Source organism: Dipodomys ordii, unplaced genomic scaffold (genome assembly GCF_000151885.1).
Source record: "Dipodomys ordii isolate 6190 unplaced genomic scaffold, Dord_2.0 Scaffold16, whole genome shotgun sequence".
Classification (NCBI taxonomy): Eukaryota; Metazoa; Chordata; class Mammalia; order Rodentia; family Heteromyidae; genus Dipodomys; species Dipodomys ordii.
In genome coordinates, this window is record NW_012267232.1 from 1,057,183 (window position 1) to 1,075,751 (window position 18,569).

General features: G+C 38.5%; 1 protein-coding gene across 2 annotated transcripts in view; it reads right to left on the reverse strand.

Moving 5' to 3' along the window:
• Peli2 (pellino E3 ubiquitin protein ligase family member 2) overlaps nucleotides 1-18,569 on the reverse strand; it is a 130,268-nt gene that overhangs the window by 7,470 nt on the left and 104,229 nt on the right. For both annotated transcript variants that reach the window (XM_013012365.1, XM_013012366.1), the window contains exon 3: nucleotides 7,863-7,964. In XM_013012365.1, the coding sequence (XP_012867819.1) occupies nucleotides 7,863-7,964 (102 nt within the window). The remainder of the gene's footprint in view (nucleotides 1-7,862; nucleotides 7,965-18,569) is intronic.

Genomic DNA, 18,569 nt, shown 5'->3' on the forward strand with positions numbered 1-18,569 from the left:
AGTGAAGTAAGCCAGGCCCAAAGAAACATAGGTCCCATGGTTTTCCTTATTTGCAATAACTAGTATATGTCTGAGTCAAGCAGAAAAGGTCAGTTGATATTAGGGAAATAAACCCTAAGATATGTATTGAATTGTTTTTTTTCTTTCATGCGATTGTTTCTAACACATTTATAAGATTACTTCTTTGTTGCTTTGTATGTTCCTCCCCCATGGTATAACCCTTGCTTTAACTGTATTTGATGTTGTTACAATTTGTGGAGGGGAAGGGGAAAAAATAAATCGTTTAAATAGGGATACAGGTAGACCCATTACAACAATGAGACGTACAAGTCATTATGTCGAAAATGAACTTTACAACTTTGGTGGGGGGGGGGAAGAACGTTGGGTGGGAGGGTAGGGGAAGGATGGGAAGGGGAAACAAAGGAGGAGGCTACAATGCTTGATAAGAAATGTACTCATTATCTTGCCCATGTAATTGTAACCCCTCTGTACAGTATTTTCACACACACAAAAAAAAACCTTGTTTCATTGTTGGTTTTTTTTTTTTTTGGTCGGTCGGGGCCTGAACTCTGGGCCTGTGTGCTGTCCCTCAGCTCTTCAGTTCAAGGCTAGTGCTCTACCCTCATTTCTTCAGCTCAAGGCTAGCGCTCTACCACTTGAGCCACAGTACCACCTCCGGCTTTTTTCTTTCTGCTTATGTGGTGCTGAGGAATCAAACCCAGGGCCTCATGCATGCAAGGCAAGCACTCTACCACTGAGCCACCTTCCCAGCCCCCTTCTGGTTTTCTATAATACTGGAATGGGGCTACTATGCTTGGACATGTCTGCAATAATGAAGTGCTACCAAAGTTCCCATGTCTGTGCCTGGTGCCTCCTGTATTGCCAATCATTTCATGTGTGCCCCGTGCACAGGGTGAGCAGCCCCGGCCATCTCTGGGCTCCTTTTTTAGAAAGACTACTCATCAGCTCTAGCCCAGAGCTCCCATTCCCTCACCAGCATACACTTCCCTTTTTTCACCATCTCTCTTCAACTTCCCTTCTCAACTCAGTGTAACAACTCCAACAGTGCTTCTCTCCCCTCACCTCTACCAAAACTACTCATGCTAAGATTCCCACATCAGTCCACCACTAAATCCAGGGTTTTGGAGTCATCTGGTAATAAAAAATGAAACGCTTCCAGTTCCTTTCCTTCCTATTCTCTCTCAGAGAGACGGATTCCCTAAATCCCTGCTTCTTCCTGGAGCTGCAGACTGGCACAACCATCTCCACTTATGTCTAATAAACATCTCCATGTGAGTGCACCAATCAACTTAGGAATCCCCTCTCTCCTCATTTCCCTATGGCCCTGATTGACTGCACTTCCAATGTGCTCAAGCTAAATTTCACAATCTAAGACTTACTAACTTGATTGTGCACTTTCTTTCATGCCCACATTATCCATCTATAAATCTCCTCAACTAGCTCAAAAACTCACCCTCAGACCTCACACTTTCCCCATCACAGCTCATACCTGGATTCTGTTACCTTAGCCTCCAAACTCCATTTTCACAGTTGTCTCTTAAGACTTATCTCTATATGTCGTCCTATCTTATAAAAAATACTGTATCAGATGATATCTTTTCCCTGCTTAAAGCCTAACAGCTTCTTCAAACTTCCAGTATAAAATCCAGTCCTACGTGGCCTCTCTCAGTCCTGGCTCTGCCTCCCCAAGTTCATCTCCTTGCCCTTGCTCCTCCTGGCCTTCAGTACTGACATGGTGCCCTTGCTCACTGTTTCTTCTGCCTTCAGTGGCTGCCTCTTCTCTTGGTCTTTTTTAAATGTTTATTTGTCTTTGTAGGTGCTGGGGATTGAACCCAGTGCCTCACACATACTAAATCAACACTCTACAACTAAGTTACATTCTTCTGCCTCCTTTAACATAGAAACTTGGGGAGAGGCGAGTCTTAGCTTTCTCTCCTTGATATCCAGATGAGTGTCTGACATAGTCGAGGCACAAGAAATGAATGAAGGGGCTGGGAAGGTGGCTCAGTGGTAGAGTGCTTGCCTCGCATGCATGAGGCCCTGGGTTCGATTCCTCAGCACCACATAAGCAGAAAAAACCAGAAGTGGCGCTGTGGCTCAAGTGGTAGAGCGCTAGCCTTGAGCTGAAGAGCTGAGGGACAGCGCCCAGGCCCAGAATTCAGCCCCCACAACCGGATCCAAAAAAAAAAAAAAAAAGAAATGAAGATGATGCCTAGAAGATACTGACAGTGAGCTTTAGCCTTGTGAGTATATGTGCACACTAGCCAATTTTTAAGAAATCGTTTTTGAGAAACGTGGATATTCCTTAACATTTTCTCTAAGTGGGTACGAATTTAATGCTACCATCGATCACTACAATAAACCAACTATATAAAAAACCAAACAACAACACACAAAGAAACAAGGAACTGCAGTTAGCCAGGTTCACAGCCTATAAAAATGAGAAATCTGAGGGGAAAAAAAACGCTCAGCACTAGCTGCAGATCTCTTCAGTCTCAGGGCCTCACTTCACCTAAAGCATGTTGTAAAACATCTTTCATTTCCTCTGATTCCTTTAACAAATTATTTTCTACTTTGTGTTTTATTTTCTTGCTGAGATCCTTTTTTGGGGGGTGGTCGGGGGGAGTACTAAGGGCTTGAACTCAGGGCCTCATGTTTACAAGGCAGGAGCTTTTTCCAATGAGCCACCTCCAGTCACATAGTGCACTGGACAGAGTTTTGAGTCTTAGTTCTAGCCTGGGCTGTGATCTGTCTATTTTAGTCTTCCAATCATAGGTAGGATAATAGGTGTGTACCACCATGACCAGTTTCTTTTGTTGAGATGGAGTCTTGTGGACTAGCTTGCCTGTCACTGGTCTAGAAAGAAGATCCTCTAATCTCAGCCGTCTCACAAAGCTAGGGTGACAGGTATGCACTGAGCCCAACTCTTGGTTGAGAAGAGGTCTTGTGAATTTTTTTGCCCAAACTGGCCTTGAACTGTAATCTTCTCAATCTCAGCCTCTTGAGTAGTCAAGATTATAAATATGAGCCTCTGTTTACTCATACGCTCATATGCTAGAAAGTAATTAGTGAGATTTTCTTTGACAATATTAATTTCTCACCCTAAATTCCTTGGATTCAAATCTAGCTTTGACTCTCCCTAGCTCCAGTGTTATTTATGATCCTTAAGTCCTCTCTGCTTCTGCTGTGGGAAATGCTGCACAGGTCTTTTTTTGCTCATTCTTATATTCTGCTTTTAAACAATGAAGATCTTTAGATTTAATTACTAAATTAGAATTTTAAGCAATTGAAAACATTCTAATGGGAATAGCTAAAATGAACAGCCCTTTATACCTGGCCCATCCTTCAAAACGTGAACACTGAAGTTTCTCTGCTCAGTGATTTTTTTTTCCACTAGTAGATTTCGGACATGCAAAATTGTTAAAAGTAGGGAAAAATTAAAACTTGTCTTAAAGGAAAACTTTCAAGTATTAATAAATCTTTAAATCATCTCACACGAATCCTCCCACATTTAGTTAAATCTTTAAATGGAGTCATATTTTTTGTAAAAATGATATATGTGCTATGTTTTCCAAAGAAATATTTAACTCTTAATCACTTGCTATGTTTTATCTAAAGATTTTGAGCTGGTACAATTAGACTATATAACTCAGGGGACCTCAATCTTGTTTTGGCTACTAATGTCTTCTTTTAGCTTTAGTTTAAGTTACTTTCCCCTTCAAAGACTAGGAGTTCTCAGCTATGAGAGGCAGAGGTGGGCAAAGTCAGTGTTTCTCAGAGTGTGGTCCATGAGCTCCTGAGGTTCTCTGGATGATAAGGCCAAAATTGCTTTGATAATAAAATGAGGAGGCTACCCACAATCTTTCCACTGTGTTGGTCTTTGCAGGGACAGCACTAAAGAAACAGTAACAAGTACTGCATGTACTTTAGCATGAATCCAGGCCGACCAAGCACCCCACCGAGTCCCCACACAGTCACTGTGCAAGTTCACTGCCACACATTTGCAGCACACAAAAGCTACTAGGTTTTAGTAAATCAGTCTTTTAATACTATGTGACACAATAAAGCCCTTAGCTAGTAACAGAAAGCTGAAAAATCCAACTAAATTTTTCATTCTTTTATTTTTAAATTTTATTGTGAAAATACCGTACAGAGGGGTTACAATTACATGGGTAAGATAATGAGTATAGTTCTTATCAAGCATTGTTGCCTCCTCCTGTTTCCCCTTCCCATCCCTTCCCATTACCTCCCCCCAGCTCCCCTTACCTGATCCTCCCCCCACCCCCCAAAAAATCTTTCATTCTTTAGAAATGAAAATAAAGTGAATGTGAACAGAATTCACCTTAGTCTCAGTAATAGTGAACAATACTCTGTATCACATTATGTCATTAAAGAATCTGACATGAAATGTTGAAAAACTGCTAAGTAACAATATTCTCCTTAATGGAATTAACTGCCACACTTCAGTAGTATCTGCCTTACCTATTACATGTGCCAGCATATACACTGTTGATTTTATATGGTAAAAAAATCTATCAGGAACAATTGTAAATTACTCTCCAATGATTTTGTAAATTAAAAATCGACACTATTGATGTAAAACAATCTTATACATATTTATTAAACTATTAAATCTTAAACTGAAAATGATTTTTGCCAAGCATTAAGAAATTATAAAGTTCTATAAAATATCAACAGTGTAGTGTATGTATTTTATTAACTAAGTTTTCTCTGGTAAAATGAGAAGACAGGACATTTAGAAGGCTACATAAGAGGAAGATAATATACAGATTAGAACCAATATTTTGTTGAAATAAAATCAGTCTTACTATTTCCTAACAAAGGGGAAATGCCATTCTTTCTGATGGAGGCACAGAATTCCACTGTGTATATATACCACATTTTCTTGATCTACTGAAGGGCATCTGGGTTGGTTCCATATCTTAGCTATGGTAAATAATGCTGCAATAAACATAGTTGTGCTGGTAGCTTTAGTGTGGTCTTGTTTGTAACCATTTGGGTAAATGCCCAAAAGTGGGATTGCCAGGTCATAGGGGAGCTCTATGTGGAGTCTTTTGAGGAACCTCTGTACTTTCCAAAGTGGTTGAACAAGTTTACACTCCCACCAACAATGCAGTAGGGTTTCCTTCTGGCCACATCCCCTCCAGCATTTGTTGTTATTAGAGTTCTTGATTCTAGCCATTCTAACTGGGGTGAGGTGGAATCCCAGATGCCCCTCAGTAGATGAATGGATCAAGAAAATGTGGTATATATACAATGGAATTCTATGCCTCCATCAGAAAGAATGACATTGCCCCATTTGTTAGGAAATTAAAGACTTGGAAAAAGTTATATTAAGTGAAGTAAGCCAGGCTAAAAGAAACATAGGTCCCAGGTTTCCCTTATTTGCAATACCTAGTATATGTCTGAGACAAGCAGAAATGGTCAGATAAGTTGATGTTAGGCGAAATGAACCCCAAGATAAGGATTCAAATGTTTTTTTCTTTCTTGTGATTGTTTTTAACATATTTACAAGATGATTTCTTCGTTGCTTTGTATGTCCCTCCCCCATTGTATAACCGCTGTTTTCACTGTATTTGATGTTGGTATAATTTGTGGAGGGGAAGGGAAAAACAAATTGTTTAAACAGAGATACAGGTGGATCCATTGCAACAATGAGACATACAAGACGTTATGTCGAAAAACGAACTTTACAACTTTGGCAGGGGGCAGAAGGGGGGAAATAAGGGGGAAAGGGATGGTAAGGGGAAACAGGAGGAGGCAACAATGCCCATGTAATTGTAACCCCTCTGTATGGTATTTTCACAATAAAAAAAATAAAAAATTAAAAAAAATCAGTCTTACTTGAGTTTAGACTGGCACTTAAATAATACTTTATGATTATGTCTGCTTATCTTTCATACATTTGTCTATTACTGTTTATAGTTTTTTAAAAAAATAACCACCCATCTAACAAGGTCTCCAAATAAAAAAGCATGAACTATCTCCCTGCATATCACCTGCTTTCCCCACAAAGATAACTACCTTATGAATATCTTGTTTATCCCTCTGGAGATTTTTTTAATGCATCTAAAAATACTACTTGAATAGTACATAATTAATGTAATATTATTAATATAGTGCTCAACACTTTAATTTGTTAATATTTAATAATATTAAATGATCTTAATCAAATCTAACACTGCCAGTAGGACTCTGTACATTCAATCCATTTAAGACAGGTGGAGGTCTTGCTGTGTGAAGCACAGAGCCTCTCCCTTCTTCTGTTCTGTAGCCTGGCAGAATTCCACTGCATGGCTATACAGATATACTGAACTGGTCCCCTCCTGAAGGACTTGTAGGTTGCTTTCACTCTTCTGCTATCAAGCAAAGAAAAACACTTTGTACAAATGTCATTCTACAAGTAACTATCTCTGTTGTAAACCTACAGAAAGAGGAAAAAGCTGTATAAAGACAAGTGCTGAGTTGGAGCATGAAAGCAGTTCATATTTTTCATCATATTTCTGAATCACTGCCCCACAGGGGTTATATCTACTTGCAGACATAGAGACTATTTCTCTTACATCTTTGATAAAATCTTTTAGGTTTTTGGACTTTTCCATTCTGATAACTGAAAAATAATATGATTATTTTAATGTCTGATTTTCATTTACATTTCCTTTTTTTAAAAAAAATGAGGCTGAATGTACTTGCTCATTTTTAAAGCTATTTGTTTTCCCTTTTGGATGAATTATAGTTAATCCTTTGCTGATTTGCCTATTCCATGTAGACATTTTCTCAGTGATTTCTAGGAGTACCTTATTTTGAGAAACTATTTGCAATATATGAATTGTAACCTCCCACCTCCACCTTGGTTGCTGTTTTCTGTGTCTGTGTGTGCATACATGCATGCATGCACACATACGGGTTACTCCTGGAGTTGTACTCAGGGCCTCACACTCTCATTTGGAATTTTTTGCTCATGGCTGGTGATTTACTCACTTGAGCCACATCTCCACTTCTTGCTTTTTGTGGGTTAATTGGAGTTATGATTTTTTTTAATGACTTTTCTGCCTGGGTTTGACTTCCAATCTTCATTCTTAGATCTCAGCTTCCTGAATAGCTCAGATGTACAGGCAGGAGCCACTGGAGCCACACTAGTTTCTATTAGCAAATAACAATGTAATAAACATCTTTTGTGGTTAAACTTTTCATATTCTTTGTTTATGTATAAAATTTGTTAATGTACTTTTGTACATCCTGTACTTTTTTAATTACTTTCTTTCTCCTGAAAGAAAGAACTTTTGAAGATAAGTGTTGAGGACCTTCATGTTATTCTTTCCTTTCTTAGGTTTTAGTAATGGAAGCACTTGAGCTTTATGTTTTCTAGAGGAAACGAGATGCTGGCCACATTATGAGTTTTTCTACAGTGTCCTAAGGTTATTTCTGAAAGCTGTAATTCCATTTTTGATGTCTTTCTTGACTCAAGTGTTAATTAGGAAGTATCCTGAATTTGTTGGTTTTCAAAGATTATTTTTTCTTGTTGTTAATGTCTGTTTTTTATTGCATTGAGTTGAAAATTTCAATTTATGACTTCTTTCTACATTTAAAGATTTTTCTTTTTCTTTCTAAAACCAAATTGGAGTCATATTTTGCTTAATCTTAAATTTTTTTCCCTCAATTTTTAAAGGCTGTACACAAGGATAATATTTATGTTATCGTCACATCTAAGCCTCTACACATCACCAAACACTACTGTTTATGATGTTCTGGCTCTATATAAAAATATACGGAAGTAAAGGAAAACTGATAAAATTTCCAATGAAAAAGCAGAATGTTACCTGAAACATATCCGTATCTTTATCATGGGTGTATTCCACTACCACCGTCTGATTCCTTGACAAAGTGTAGGATATGCTGTGTTGACCTTTAGAGCTGATGGCCTAGTCATGAGATAAAAAGGAACAAAAACTCATTATGATTTTGTCTTAAAAACTTGTCACAATCTAGTTTGTAGTTATGCATCAGCCCTCTACCAGGAGAATGCAACATAGGCCAGCATCCTCCTAACACTCCGTCTGTTCCTTGAACTGTAGACGATCCAAAAACCATGACTTCAGGTTTATAACAGGTTTCCCATCTTAAGGTAAACAATATTGTGTTTAAATCAAATCAAATATACTTTATAAGTTTGCAAGACTTGATTTAACCATTATGTTATATTACCTACACCTGGAAAGAATTTTTAGACTAACTGTAGTCACTGAGTTACTTAAAAAAATAAATTTCAATGAACTTTACAACTTTGGTGGGGGGGAGAGGTTTGGGTGGGGGGACGGGGGGGGGGAGAGGCTGGGAAGGGATGTGAAGGGTAAACAAAGGAGGAGGCTACAATGCTTGATAGGAAATGTACTCATTATCTTGCCCATGTAATTGTAACCCCTCTGTACAGTATGTTCACAATAAAAAAAATGTACTCATTATCTTGCCCATGTAATTGTAACCCCTCTGTACAGTATTTTCACAATAAAAAAAGAAATAATGCAAAAAAAAATTTCATCATGCATTAAGTTAATAGCATGTTTTTTGAGGTTACAGAAATTACAAGCACAGTAAAAGGGTCAATAAAAAAAACTGTCGGATAGATAGATAGATAGATAGATAGATAGATAGGATAGAAGAAGAAAGAATGAAACTACCATAGTACCAGAATAAATTATGTTATGGCTATGGAATTATTAAAAACTTATATTTTTATTATTTCCCTTAATGTGGTTTTAATTAAAAATAAAGTAGTTGAGATGCAAAAAAAAAAAACTGTCGATGTCCTGCAAAGATTTCTAATACACTATCCCAGCCAATGACAAGTTACTTTGTTCTGTATCTCATTTACATATCTTGTGTAAGCAGTTGTTGAACCCAAACAGTGAGTTAATAAAACATGACAGCATATGGTAGCACACCCTTATAATTCTAGTACTCAGTATGCAGAGGCAGGAGGATCTCAAATTCAAGGCTACCTAGAGCTTCACAGTTCAAGGGCAGCCTTAGCTACACAGTGAGATCATATCTAAAACAAACAAACAAAAAACACCTCCTCCTGTCCCCCCAAAAACCCAAACCAAAAGAAAATATTCTTGTATTTTTTTCTCCTGGTTTTATATAAGAAAAAGCTAATATTCTTATTCAAATAATCTAGGACTAGCAAGACAAAGTATTGCTCTATTTTCTCCATTATGGTATATTTAAATACATCTTAAGTTGGTCATATACTTTTAGTATTTCTAAATTAACAAAGAAATTGATTTAAATTGTACTTCAAATTATTGCAATTACATTTTCTCCATTACTTTAACTTAATTCATCTTCATTTCTACCCTTGCACATTAAGTACAATACATAAAACTTTAATGAGCCTTTCTATTAAACATTTATTGAATGATGATACTGTATGAACACCAAGAAAGCCTTTAGAAGTAGCTAGCCATATACAGAATATTAATGAAAAATGTACTCTTAAACACTGGTATTTGACTGCTGTAAATTCTTAGAACAATAAACAGTACAATATTCCAAATCATGTTTGAAGTTGGCCTGGTGAAACTCATGGTCATTTAAAAACTTTTCCCAAACAACTGTCCAATTAATAAGTGAGCTAAAGACTTAAAGAGAAACTTCTCTGAAGAGGAAATAAGAATGGCCAATAGACACATGAAGAAATGTTCAATTTCTCTAGCCATAAAAGAAATGCAAATCAAACAAGACTGAGATTCCACCTCACCCCAGTTAGAATGGCTAGAATCAAGAACTCTAACTACAGATGCTGGAGGGGATGTGGCCAAAAGGCATTGCTGGTGGGAATGTAAACTTGTTTAACCACTTTGGAAAGCAGTATGGAAGTTCCTCAAAAGACTCCACATAGAACTCCCCTATGACCCAGCAATCCCACTTTTAGGCATTTACCCAAAGGATCACAAACAAGGCTATACTAAAGCTGCCAGCACAACTATGTTTACTGCAGCATTATTTACCATAGCTAAGATATGGAACCAACCCAGATGCTCCTCAGTAGATGAATGGATCAAGAAAATGTACGGAAGTAAAGGAAAACTGTGATAAATTAACAAAGAAATTGTTATACATATATACACACATACATACATACATATATATATATATATATATATATATATATAATGGAATTTTTTGCCTCCATCAGAAAGAATGACACTACTCCATTTGTTAGGAAATGGAAAGATGGAAAAGATTATATTAAGTGAAGTAATCCAGGCCCAAAGAAACAGGTCCCGTGGTTTCCCTTATTTGCAATAACTAGTATAAGTCTAGAACAAGCAGAAAAGGTCAAAAGCTATGTACACATGACCATGTGAGATGATGCTAAGCGAAATGAACCCCAAGATACAAGGGTTTTATCTTTCTTGCTGTTGTTTTTAATGTATCTATAATGTAACATGTGATTCTTTTTGTTTCTTTTGTACGTTCTTTCCCCATAGTATATAACCCCTGTTGTCACTGTATTTGATTCCAGTGCCCTGAATCTTGTATATACATTTTTCTAATTTGGGGAGGGGAAAGGAAATAACAAAATGCTGAAATAAGGATACAGGTTGACCCATTAAACAATGAGATGTATAAGACACTATGTTGAAAATGAACTTTATAACTTTGGGGGAGGGGAGGAGCTGGGGAGGTGGGAAGGGAATAGTAGGGGAAAAACCAAGGAGGTAACAATGCTCCATAGAAAATGTACTCATTACCTTACTCATGCAACTGTAACTCCTCTGTACAGTATTTTTACAGTAAAAAAATATACAAAAAAGAACTTTTCCAAAAGAAACTTAATGATTGAATTGATATTTTAGATGCTTTTTTAAAGATAATAAACCTATTAAAGGTAATGTGGAGCTTTAACATGCTCAGGAATCTGAAAAATACTTCTTAAACTGGTTATTTCCACTAACAAATGGAAATTTTCACATTTTTATTGTTCCAACTTGACAAATTCAACTTTGATATTTGAAAGCCATATTTATAGAGAACTACTTCTACTTTAAGGTATGTATCCAGATGATACAGATGTGGTAACTGACCCGATTTTACTTACAGTTCCTCAGGTATAAAAGCCTGTCACCTATGATGTTCATGCACTATTAGCATTATTCTTTTTTTTTTTTTATCATAACTGACCTAAAAAAAGGGAGTTAAAGCTCATTGGCCTTATTGCATTAAGGCAAAAACTAAATGTGTAGAACTTCACTTTCTCTCCTTAAATACAAAGCAGCTGCCGAACAACCAGTAATTACAAAATGGATTTAGTCTTCCAAATGAGTTTCATACACAGCTCCTTCATTGGCCATAACTTTCTGTTCTGGAGACAATAAGGTACTATCTATCCATGTTCTCTTGAATCTGGGCTTGGCTGGCCGTGGTGCCTGGCCCATGTGAGGTGGTGGAGGTGTCTGATGTGGAGTCCCCTAGCTGAGTTAGAAGCTGGGCACTTCTATTTGCCAGTCTTGGAGTTGGCAGCCTGACTCCTCAGATACCTGCTATGAGAAGCCCGAGCCAGTAACAGGCCCTGGAGAATAATCTGTGATATGGGGAGAGGAGGGCCAAGAGGACCAGGATGGGAACACGGCGAGTAAGAAACAGCTTCGGAGAAGGTGCTCTGGTTCCAGCTCCGGTTCCAGCTGCCCCCACGGTGAGGCCAGTCCCAGGACATGGCTTCACACTCCATCCTGGATTTTTTGGAGGGTCTACCAAAAGACCCCACTGTAAGCTGTTCTCAGTGATGTCATGTCTTGGAACTCTTTTAATAAAGCCTGGAAAAGCACACATAGACTCTCTGCTAAGATGTCTAGTGTCTTTGGGATAGCTTTTCTTTTCAGCCACTTTAACTATTAACTTCCATATGAAATTTAGTATTTCAGTCCATTGTTCATTTAAATAAATAAACGTGAAATGACTGCTGCAGAGACCATTTGATGAAATGGGCACAGTGAGGCCCTCTCAGTGACTGCCCGCTCGCAGCAGATCCAGCAGAATATTCTGCACCACAGTATTTTGCTGTGGAAGCAAGTTAATTGCCACAGGAAACAATAATGCACCCATCTGGGGGCAGGTCTAATGGGCTCAAGGAACTGCCTTGTTTTTATTCAGAAACAACCTTGGATATGTTATATTTGTGACAGAGACATGCACACTTGTGAGCAATTGAACTAATTTCCTGTGACTGCATAGCAACCTGGAAATAGTGTACACTATAATGCTGGGCAGTCATATTCCCTAGTATGAATACCACAGAGTATCATGGGTACTATACAGGCATACAAAGCTGCCATGGGAGAAATCACAGTGTCTCACTGCAAAGTTTACTGGCAAATCAGCACACTAAACATCGCTGATGCCGATGCAGTTAATCCCAATCTGAGCACTCCAACTTCACGTGTACTTTAGGAAAGCAGAACACCACCACAGGTGGATGCTTCAGAGATCAACTTGGCTAGCGATTCCTGAGGGAACAGCACACTGGATCAGGTTTGAATTCCAGCTCAGATACTAACTACAGCCAAGTTACACTCCCCCTCTCATTCTTTAGTTACCACCTCTCTCTAATTCATCAACAAAGGGGGTCCAGGCCCGTAGCACCCATTTCAACGTATTCAAAGTCGAGGCAGTGCACATTTTCTTTCCGCACATGAGAACCTGTCCTTAGAGCACAGCTTCATGACCCTAGGCACTTGCCACCAGTTCCCCTGTAGTCCGCCCCATGTGCTTTGGCTTTAAATATACATCAGATATTGACTGTATTAATTAGAGATAATCCTGGTATGACAAACATGTTTTTCCAGAACTAATGACTTTTATGTCAGGATGACAAGTATAATTAGGCAATAAATCCTCAATCAGTCTGGTTCAAATTGCTATTAGGTCTCTGCCATCCCTGTCAATTTATGTATAAAATATGTATGAGTTCTATTTCTACAGAGAAGAGGTGGCTAAAGGAATTCTTAACAATTCATGCACACACTCTTCAAAACATTCTCATCTCAAGGAACTATATTTCAAACAAGTGCTGAGCCATGGCTACAGTAAGAAAGTTGCAGTGTACTTAGATTTTATCAGAATCAGTCGCATTCTCCAGTAAATAAAAATGATAAGCCTATTTGTTAGAGGTAACGTCTTTGAACTTGGCAATGGGTTCCTCCTTTGCCGGTCCTAATTGGATTATGAGCTATCTGGTAAATCACAGCAGAGAACCTACTGAATGTTAAATGCTAGGCAGGAGATAGGACAGATCTGCTCTGTCTAGTAAGCATGGATGCCAGAGTAAGAACGGTTGAAGAGAACGTGTTTCTAGTTTGAGGTCATTCCTAATGTCAAAAAAGCTGGGTTTGTTCACTGGTCACAAGAAAGGATCTTACTTAGATACAGTTTAGAAGCTATGAACTCTGACAGCTGCAGTAGAAAAGGAAGAACAAGTTCATGTACTTTGTGAATCTGTCTCCAGATTCACTTCAGTCTTTTTAGAATAGCGGTCTACTCTAGCAGTATGCTATATGGTTAACAGTGCAGATGGGGCTGAATTTCCATTCTGACAATGGCTGGCTATCAAACTTGGCAAGTTACAAGTGTTCTATATCTCAGTTTTGTCATCTTTACAACTGCTAGCCTTACATTCTCAGGAAGGTGCTTGTCCTTTGCAGCAGAGACGTGTTAGCTATTCCTGTGTCCACCTAGTCAGTCACAAAATGCTGAACAAGAATATGGATTATTTCATTGCTCAACCTCCCCTCCTGTTTTGTCTCCTATCTTTAGGAAAATTGGAGTGAAGTGTAGTTTTCCCACAGGAATGTATGACATGGATTATTATCTACGCACACAAACATGTTCACATTTCTTAGCACACAATGTGCCCTAGTTACCATAAATGGTGACCTGTCAAGCCTTTCAAAGTACTCCCACCTTTCAGAGACATCTCTCCACACACTGACTCTGCGTGGCTGCTCTTATACAGAGCAGGAAAGAATAAGGATCCAGTCCTGAAGGCATCATATCCACAGAAAAAGCAAGAGTTTGTGTTCTGTGGTGAACAGTATGCTGTGTGTTATGGTCCTGATTTGTTGGCCTGGGCAGGCAAATTTCCAGATGCTATAAATTGAATCTGACATAAATCCACTTTATACTAAGATACCCAAAGACCTGCCACATAATTATTTTAATATGTAGACCAGTATATCAGCTGTCCAAACTCCCTTGAGTACTCAAGATATGAAAAGATCGAAACTTATTCTTGCTCCAAATAAAACAAAACACAAAGACCTATTGATTATTAAGGTGAAAAAAATAAAAGTCTCCATGTACGAGATGTTGAAAGGAGGGGTTCAGTTTTACTTGTTCGTTTGACTGCTTTTATTTATTTTTAAGTATGGCCTACATTTAAAATTTGTCCATCTGCTAAAGAACCTCACTTTTTAAAAATGGAATCAGTTAAGTCCACAAAATCATGAAAATATTTATTTTCAAAGACCACATGTACATGAGGGAAAGTGAAGGAAAGAGACATTGTCTAAAACATGTACTCATTACCTGACAATACCTTAACAATAACAATAAAATTCTATTTAAAAAAGAACATTTATTTCAGGCAGTTTTTCAAGATGTTAAAAGTCTTTCAGGACTCATGCAAATTGTAATCCTTATATACAAATATGGAGTAAGACGATGGCTGTCTTTCTTTGGAAGTATATGCTACTGTACAAAATTATTCAAAAATGTTTTTGGGCTGGGCACTCACGTCTATAATCCTAGCTACTCAGGAGGCTGAGATCTGAGGATAGTGGGTCAAAGCCAGCTCAGGCAGGAGAGACCGTGAGACTCCTATCTCCAATAAAACCACCAGAAAACCGGAAGTGGCACTGTAGCTCAAGTGGTAGAGCGCTCGCCTTGAGCTGAAGAGCTGAGGGACAGCGCCCAGGCCCAGAGTTCAAGCCCCACGAAAGACCAAAAAAAAATTTTTTTTTTATAGAGTATCCCACACCTAATTCTATTGGCCATGATCTCATGAGTTCATAAACCTAACCACTTTTTCATGGTTAAGTAATATACTATCAATGTTACTTTAGTATTTTCTGGAGTTGTCCTCTTGAACTAATGATTAGCAAATCTCCTCCTCCAACTTCTGAAGTACTTACTGTATTGTTACTTCATTAGCATTGAACTCTGTCAATCAAAAGTACTTTAGCTAAAAAAAAGCAATTTCTCTTAAGTTCTATCACAGTTTTCTTACTCTTAGGAACACTTGACAGCACTTTAACACTGGTTTGAAAAGTAAAATCATTAAGAGAAAGCACAAAAATGAGAAAAACGTGGCACTAAGTGGACCAAGCTCAGGTCTTTATATGGACCTTTTCCATTCATTTGTGAACACGTGCAAGGTGACTCTCTCTCTCTCTCTCTCCCTCTCTCTCTCTCTTTTGTCAGTTGTAGGGCCTGAACTCTGGGCCTGGGTGCTGACCCTCAGCTCTTCAGCTCAAGGCTAGCACTCTACCACTTGAGCCACAGCGCAACTTCTGACTTTTTCTGCTTATGTGGTGCTGAGGAATGGAACCCAGGGCCTCATACAAGGCAAGCACTCTACCACTGAGCCACCTTCCCAGCCCCGTGACTCTCTTTTTTGAGTGTTATAATGATACCATTCCAAGGTGAGGTCCAACAATGCAAAGTTTTGCTTTTTACTTCAGCTCTTGTACTATAAACCTATAAATGAATGAGTTCCCCGGCATATATTTAAAGGTTTAGATTTTATTTGGTGAGGACATGACCCAAAGCAACCACAAGTATTCTCTAATATGACAATCATTGAGCCTAGGACTCACTGAGCTAGCAGAGAACATCAGGACAGGAGCCTAACTGTGAGATTTTCAGTGCCCATATCAGCTGACTATGAGTCAAAATCAGGCGATTCAAATCTTGTAGGTCATTACAGGTGAGCAATGCTCACCTGTGTTAAATGCTACTTTTCATTGTGAAGATATCCCCTGCCAACCTGACCTATTATTAAACTTTCTTGAGATTAAGGACAGAAAGACAGAATTTCTGGATGAGGAACATCTTAGGGCAAATAGTCTAACCTAAAAAATCTGTATACAATCCATTTCATACATCATCACAAATCAGTAGAAAAATGCAATGATTCAATTCTGAATGCACTTTGGATCCTGAACTGATTTAGTTATTACCAAATCAGTAAAACTATTATTACAGATTAAAACATCTATTTATGTAGTGGATAACACAATGCTTATTTCTTAGGTGATAATGAAGAACAAAATAGAAAACTGCAGCTAAAAGTGACCAAGGCTGATGAATGCTAAAGAATGACCTATGAAACCATCTGTCATAGGCCTGTCTACAAATTGTTACTCAAAATAAATCTTGCTTGCTGGGCACCTGTGGTCATACCTGTTATCCCAGCTACTTAGGATTTGGAGATCTGAGGATCACGGTTTAAAGCCCAGGCAGGACAGACCAGGAAACTCTTAGCTCCCATGAACTATGAAAAAAACAAAGCAAAACAAAAAACAAACCCCAAAAGTGGAGCTGTGGTTCAAGTGTTAGAGTGTTACGCTTGTGTGAAAAAGTTTAGGGACAGTCTACCCAGGCCCAGAGTTGAAACCCCAGGACTGGCACACACACAAAATAAAAATAAACCTTCTTTTCCTTTAGTACTTTTTTTTTTTTTTTGCCGGTCATGGAGCTTGAACTCTGGGCCTGGGCGCTGTCTCTCGGCTCTTCAGCTCAAGGCTAGCACTCTACCACTTGAGCCACAGCACCACTTTGGGTTTTTCTGCTTATGTGGTGCTGAGGAATCAAACCCAGGGCCTCAGGCATGCAAGGCAAGCGCTCTACCACTGAGCCACCTTCCCAGGCCCCCATCTTTTTTAAAAAAAATTTAAATCCCTACTACTTCCGTTTCCAAGCCTGTTGGGGAATGTTCCCTGATGCTTGCTTTAGTTATCATTCTGTATTCTTGGGTCTTTGAATCTTTTACCCTCATTCATGTATTTTCTTTCTTTCTTTCTTTCTTTCTCTTCCTTCCTTCTTTGTTTCTTTCTTTGTTTCTTTCTGTCTGTCTGTCTTTGGGACAGAACTCTGGGCCTGGGTGTTGTTGTCCCTCAGCTCTTCAGCTCTAGGCTAGCTCTCTACTACTTGAGCCACAGCACCACTTTGGGTTTTTCTGCTTATGTGGTGCTGAGGAATCGAACCCATGGCCTCATGAATGCAAGGCAAGCACTCTACCACTGACCACCTTCCCAGCCCCTCCTCTAGTACTTTTTGGAAAAACACAAAATGTAAAAAGTGTTCTCATCTTGTGGCTGAAGCTAGTGCTGAATGGTAGATCCTAAAGACACGAGCTACCAAAGCAACTTTTTGAGACTAAAGCACTCTGAAAGCCACAGAAGTCTTGTTTATGATAGGTGGAAACCCAGAACTCTTTAATGGATACTCATCTGTTACATTTGGTTACATTTATACTCTAAATCCCTAAAATTATTTGCTGAGTTACACCTCTAACTAAAAATAAGAAACCAAAAATAGACTGGTGAAATTAACATTAGCACTTAAACATATACATGTGACATATTCTTTTACATAATTATTTGGTCCACACCACAGCCATGGGCATAGAAGGACATTAGCCTGGAGAGAATAAGGGATTTCCTAGTGAGTGGATAAGTTTACAGTGCATTGTGGACTCTCCCCATAGCTTCCAGTTCTGGGGAGAGGATTTATATACACTTTCATCATAATCTCTTCAAAACATACCAGCTCATTAACTAGGGAATCACTTTGAAAAAGTTTGCTCTCCTATCAAACCCTTTACTATTGGAAAGGAGAACCTTAGAGAACTGAACCCATAAAGGATGGTTTCATGTAAGTCAAGTTCTAAAGAATGAGCATAAACCAAGCAGTAATCAAAACCACTGGAATAGAATTGAAAACCCAGAAATGAACCCACAGACCTATAGCCATCTACTCTTCCATAAGGGAGCTAAAAACATAGAATGGAAGAAAGACAGCCTCTTCAGTAAATGGTGCTGGCAAAATTGGTTACTCACTTGTAGAAAACTAAAGCTAGATCCTTATATATCACTCTGCACCAGAATCAACTCCAAATGGATCAAAGACAGCAGAGTCAAAGCAGACACTCTGAAAACATTACAGGATGGAATAGGAGAAACCCTAGGTCTCCTTGGCACAGGCCAAAATTTTCTTAATAGAGACCCAGAAACACAACAAATCAAAGAAAGGTTGGACAAATGGGATTGCATGAAATTTCAGAGCTTCTGCACGGCAAAGGACATAGAGCTAGATCAACAGAAAACCCACGGATTGGGAGAAAATCTTCACTAGCCATACAACAGACAAGGGTCTCATATCTAAAATATACCTGGAACTCAAACAATTAAATCCCCCAACAACAAATCCTCAAAGAAAGAACTGCCCAATAAATAAGTGGGCTAAAG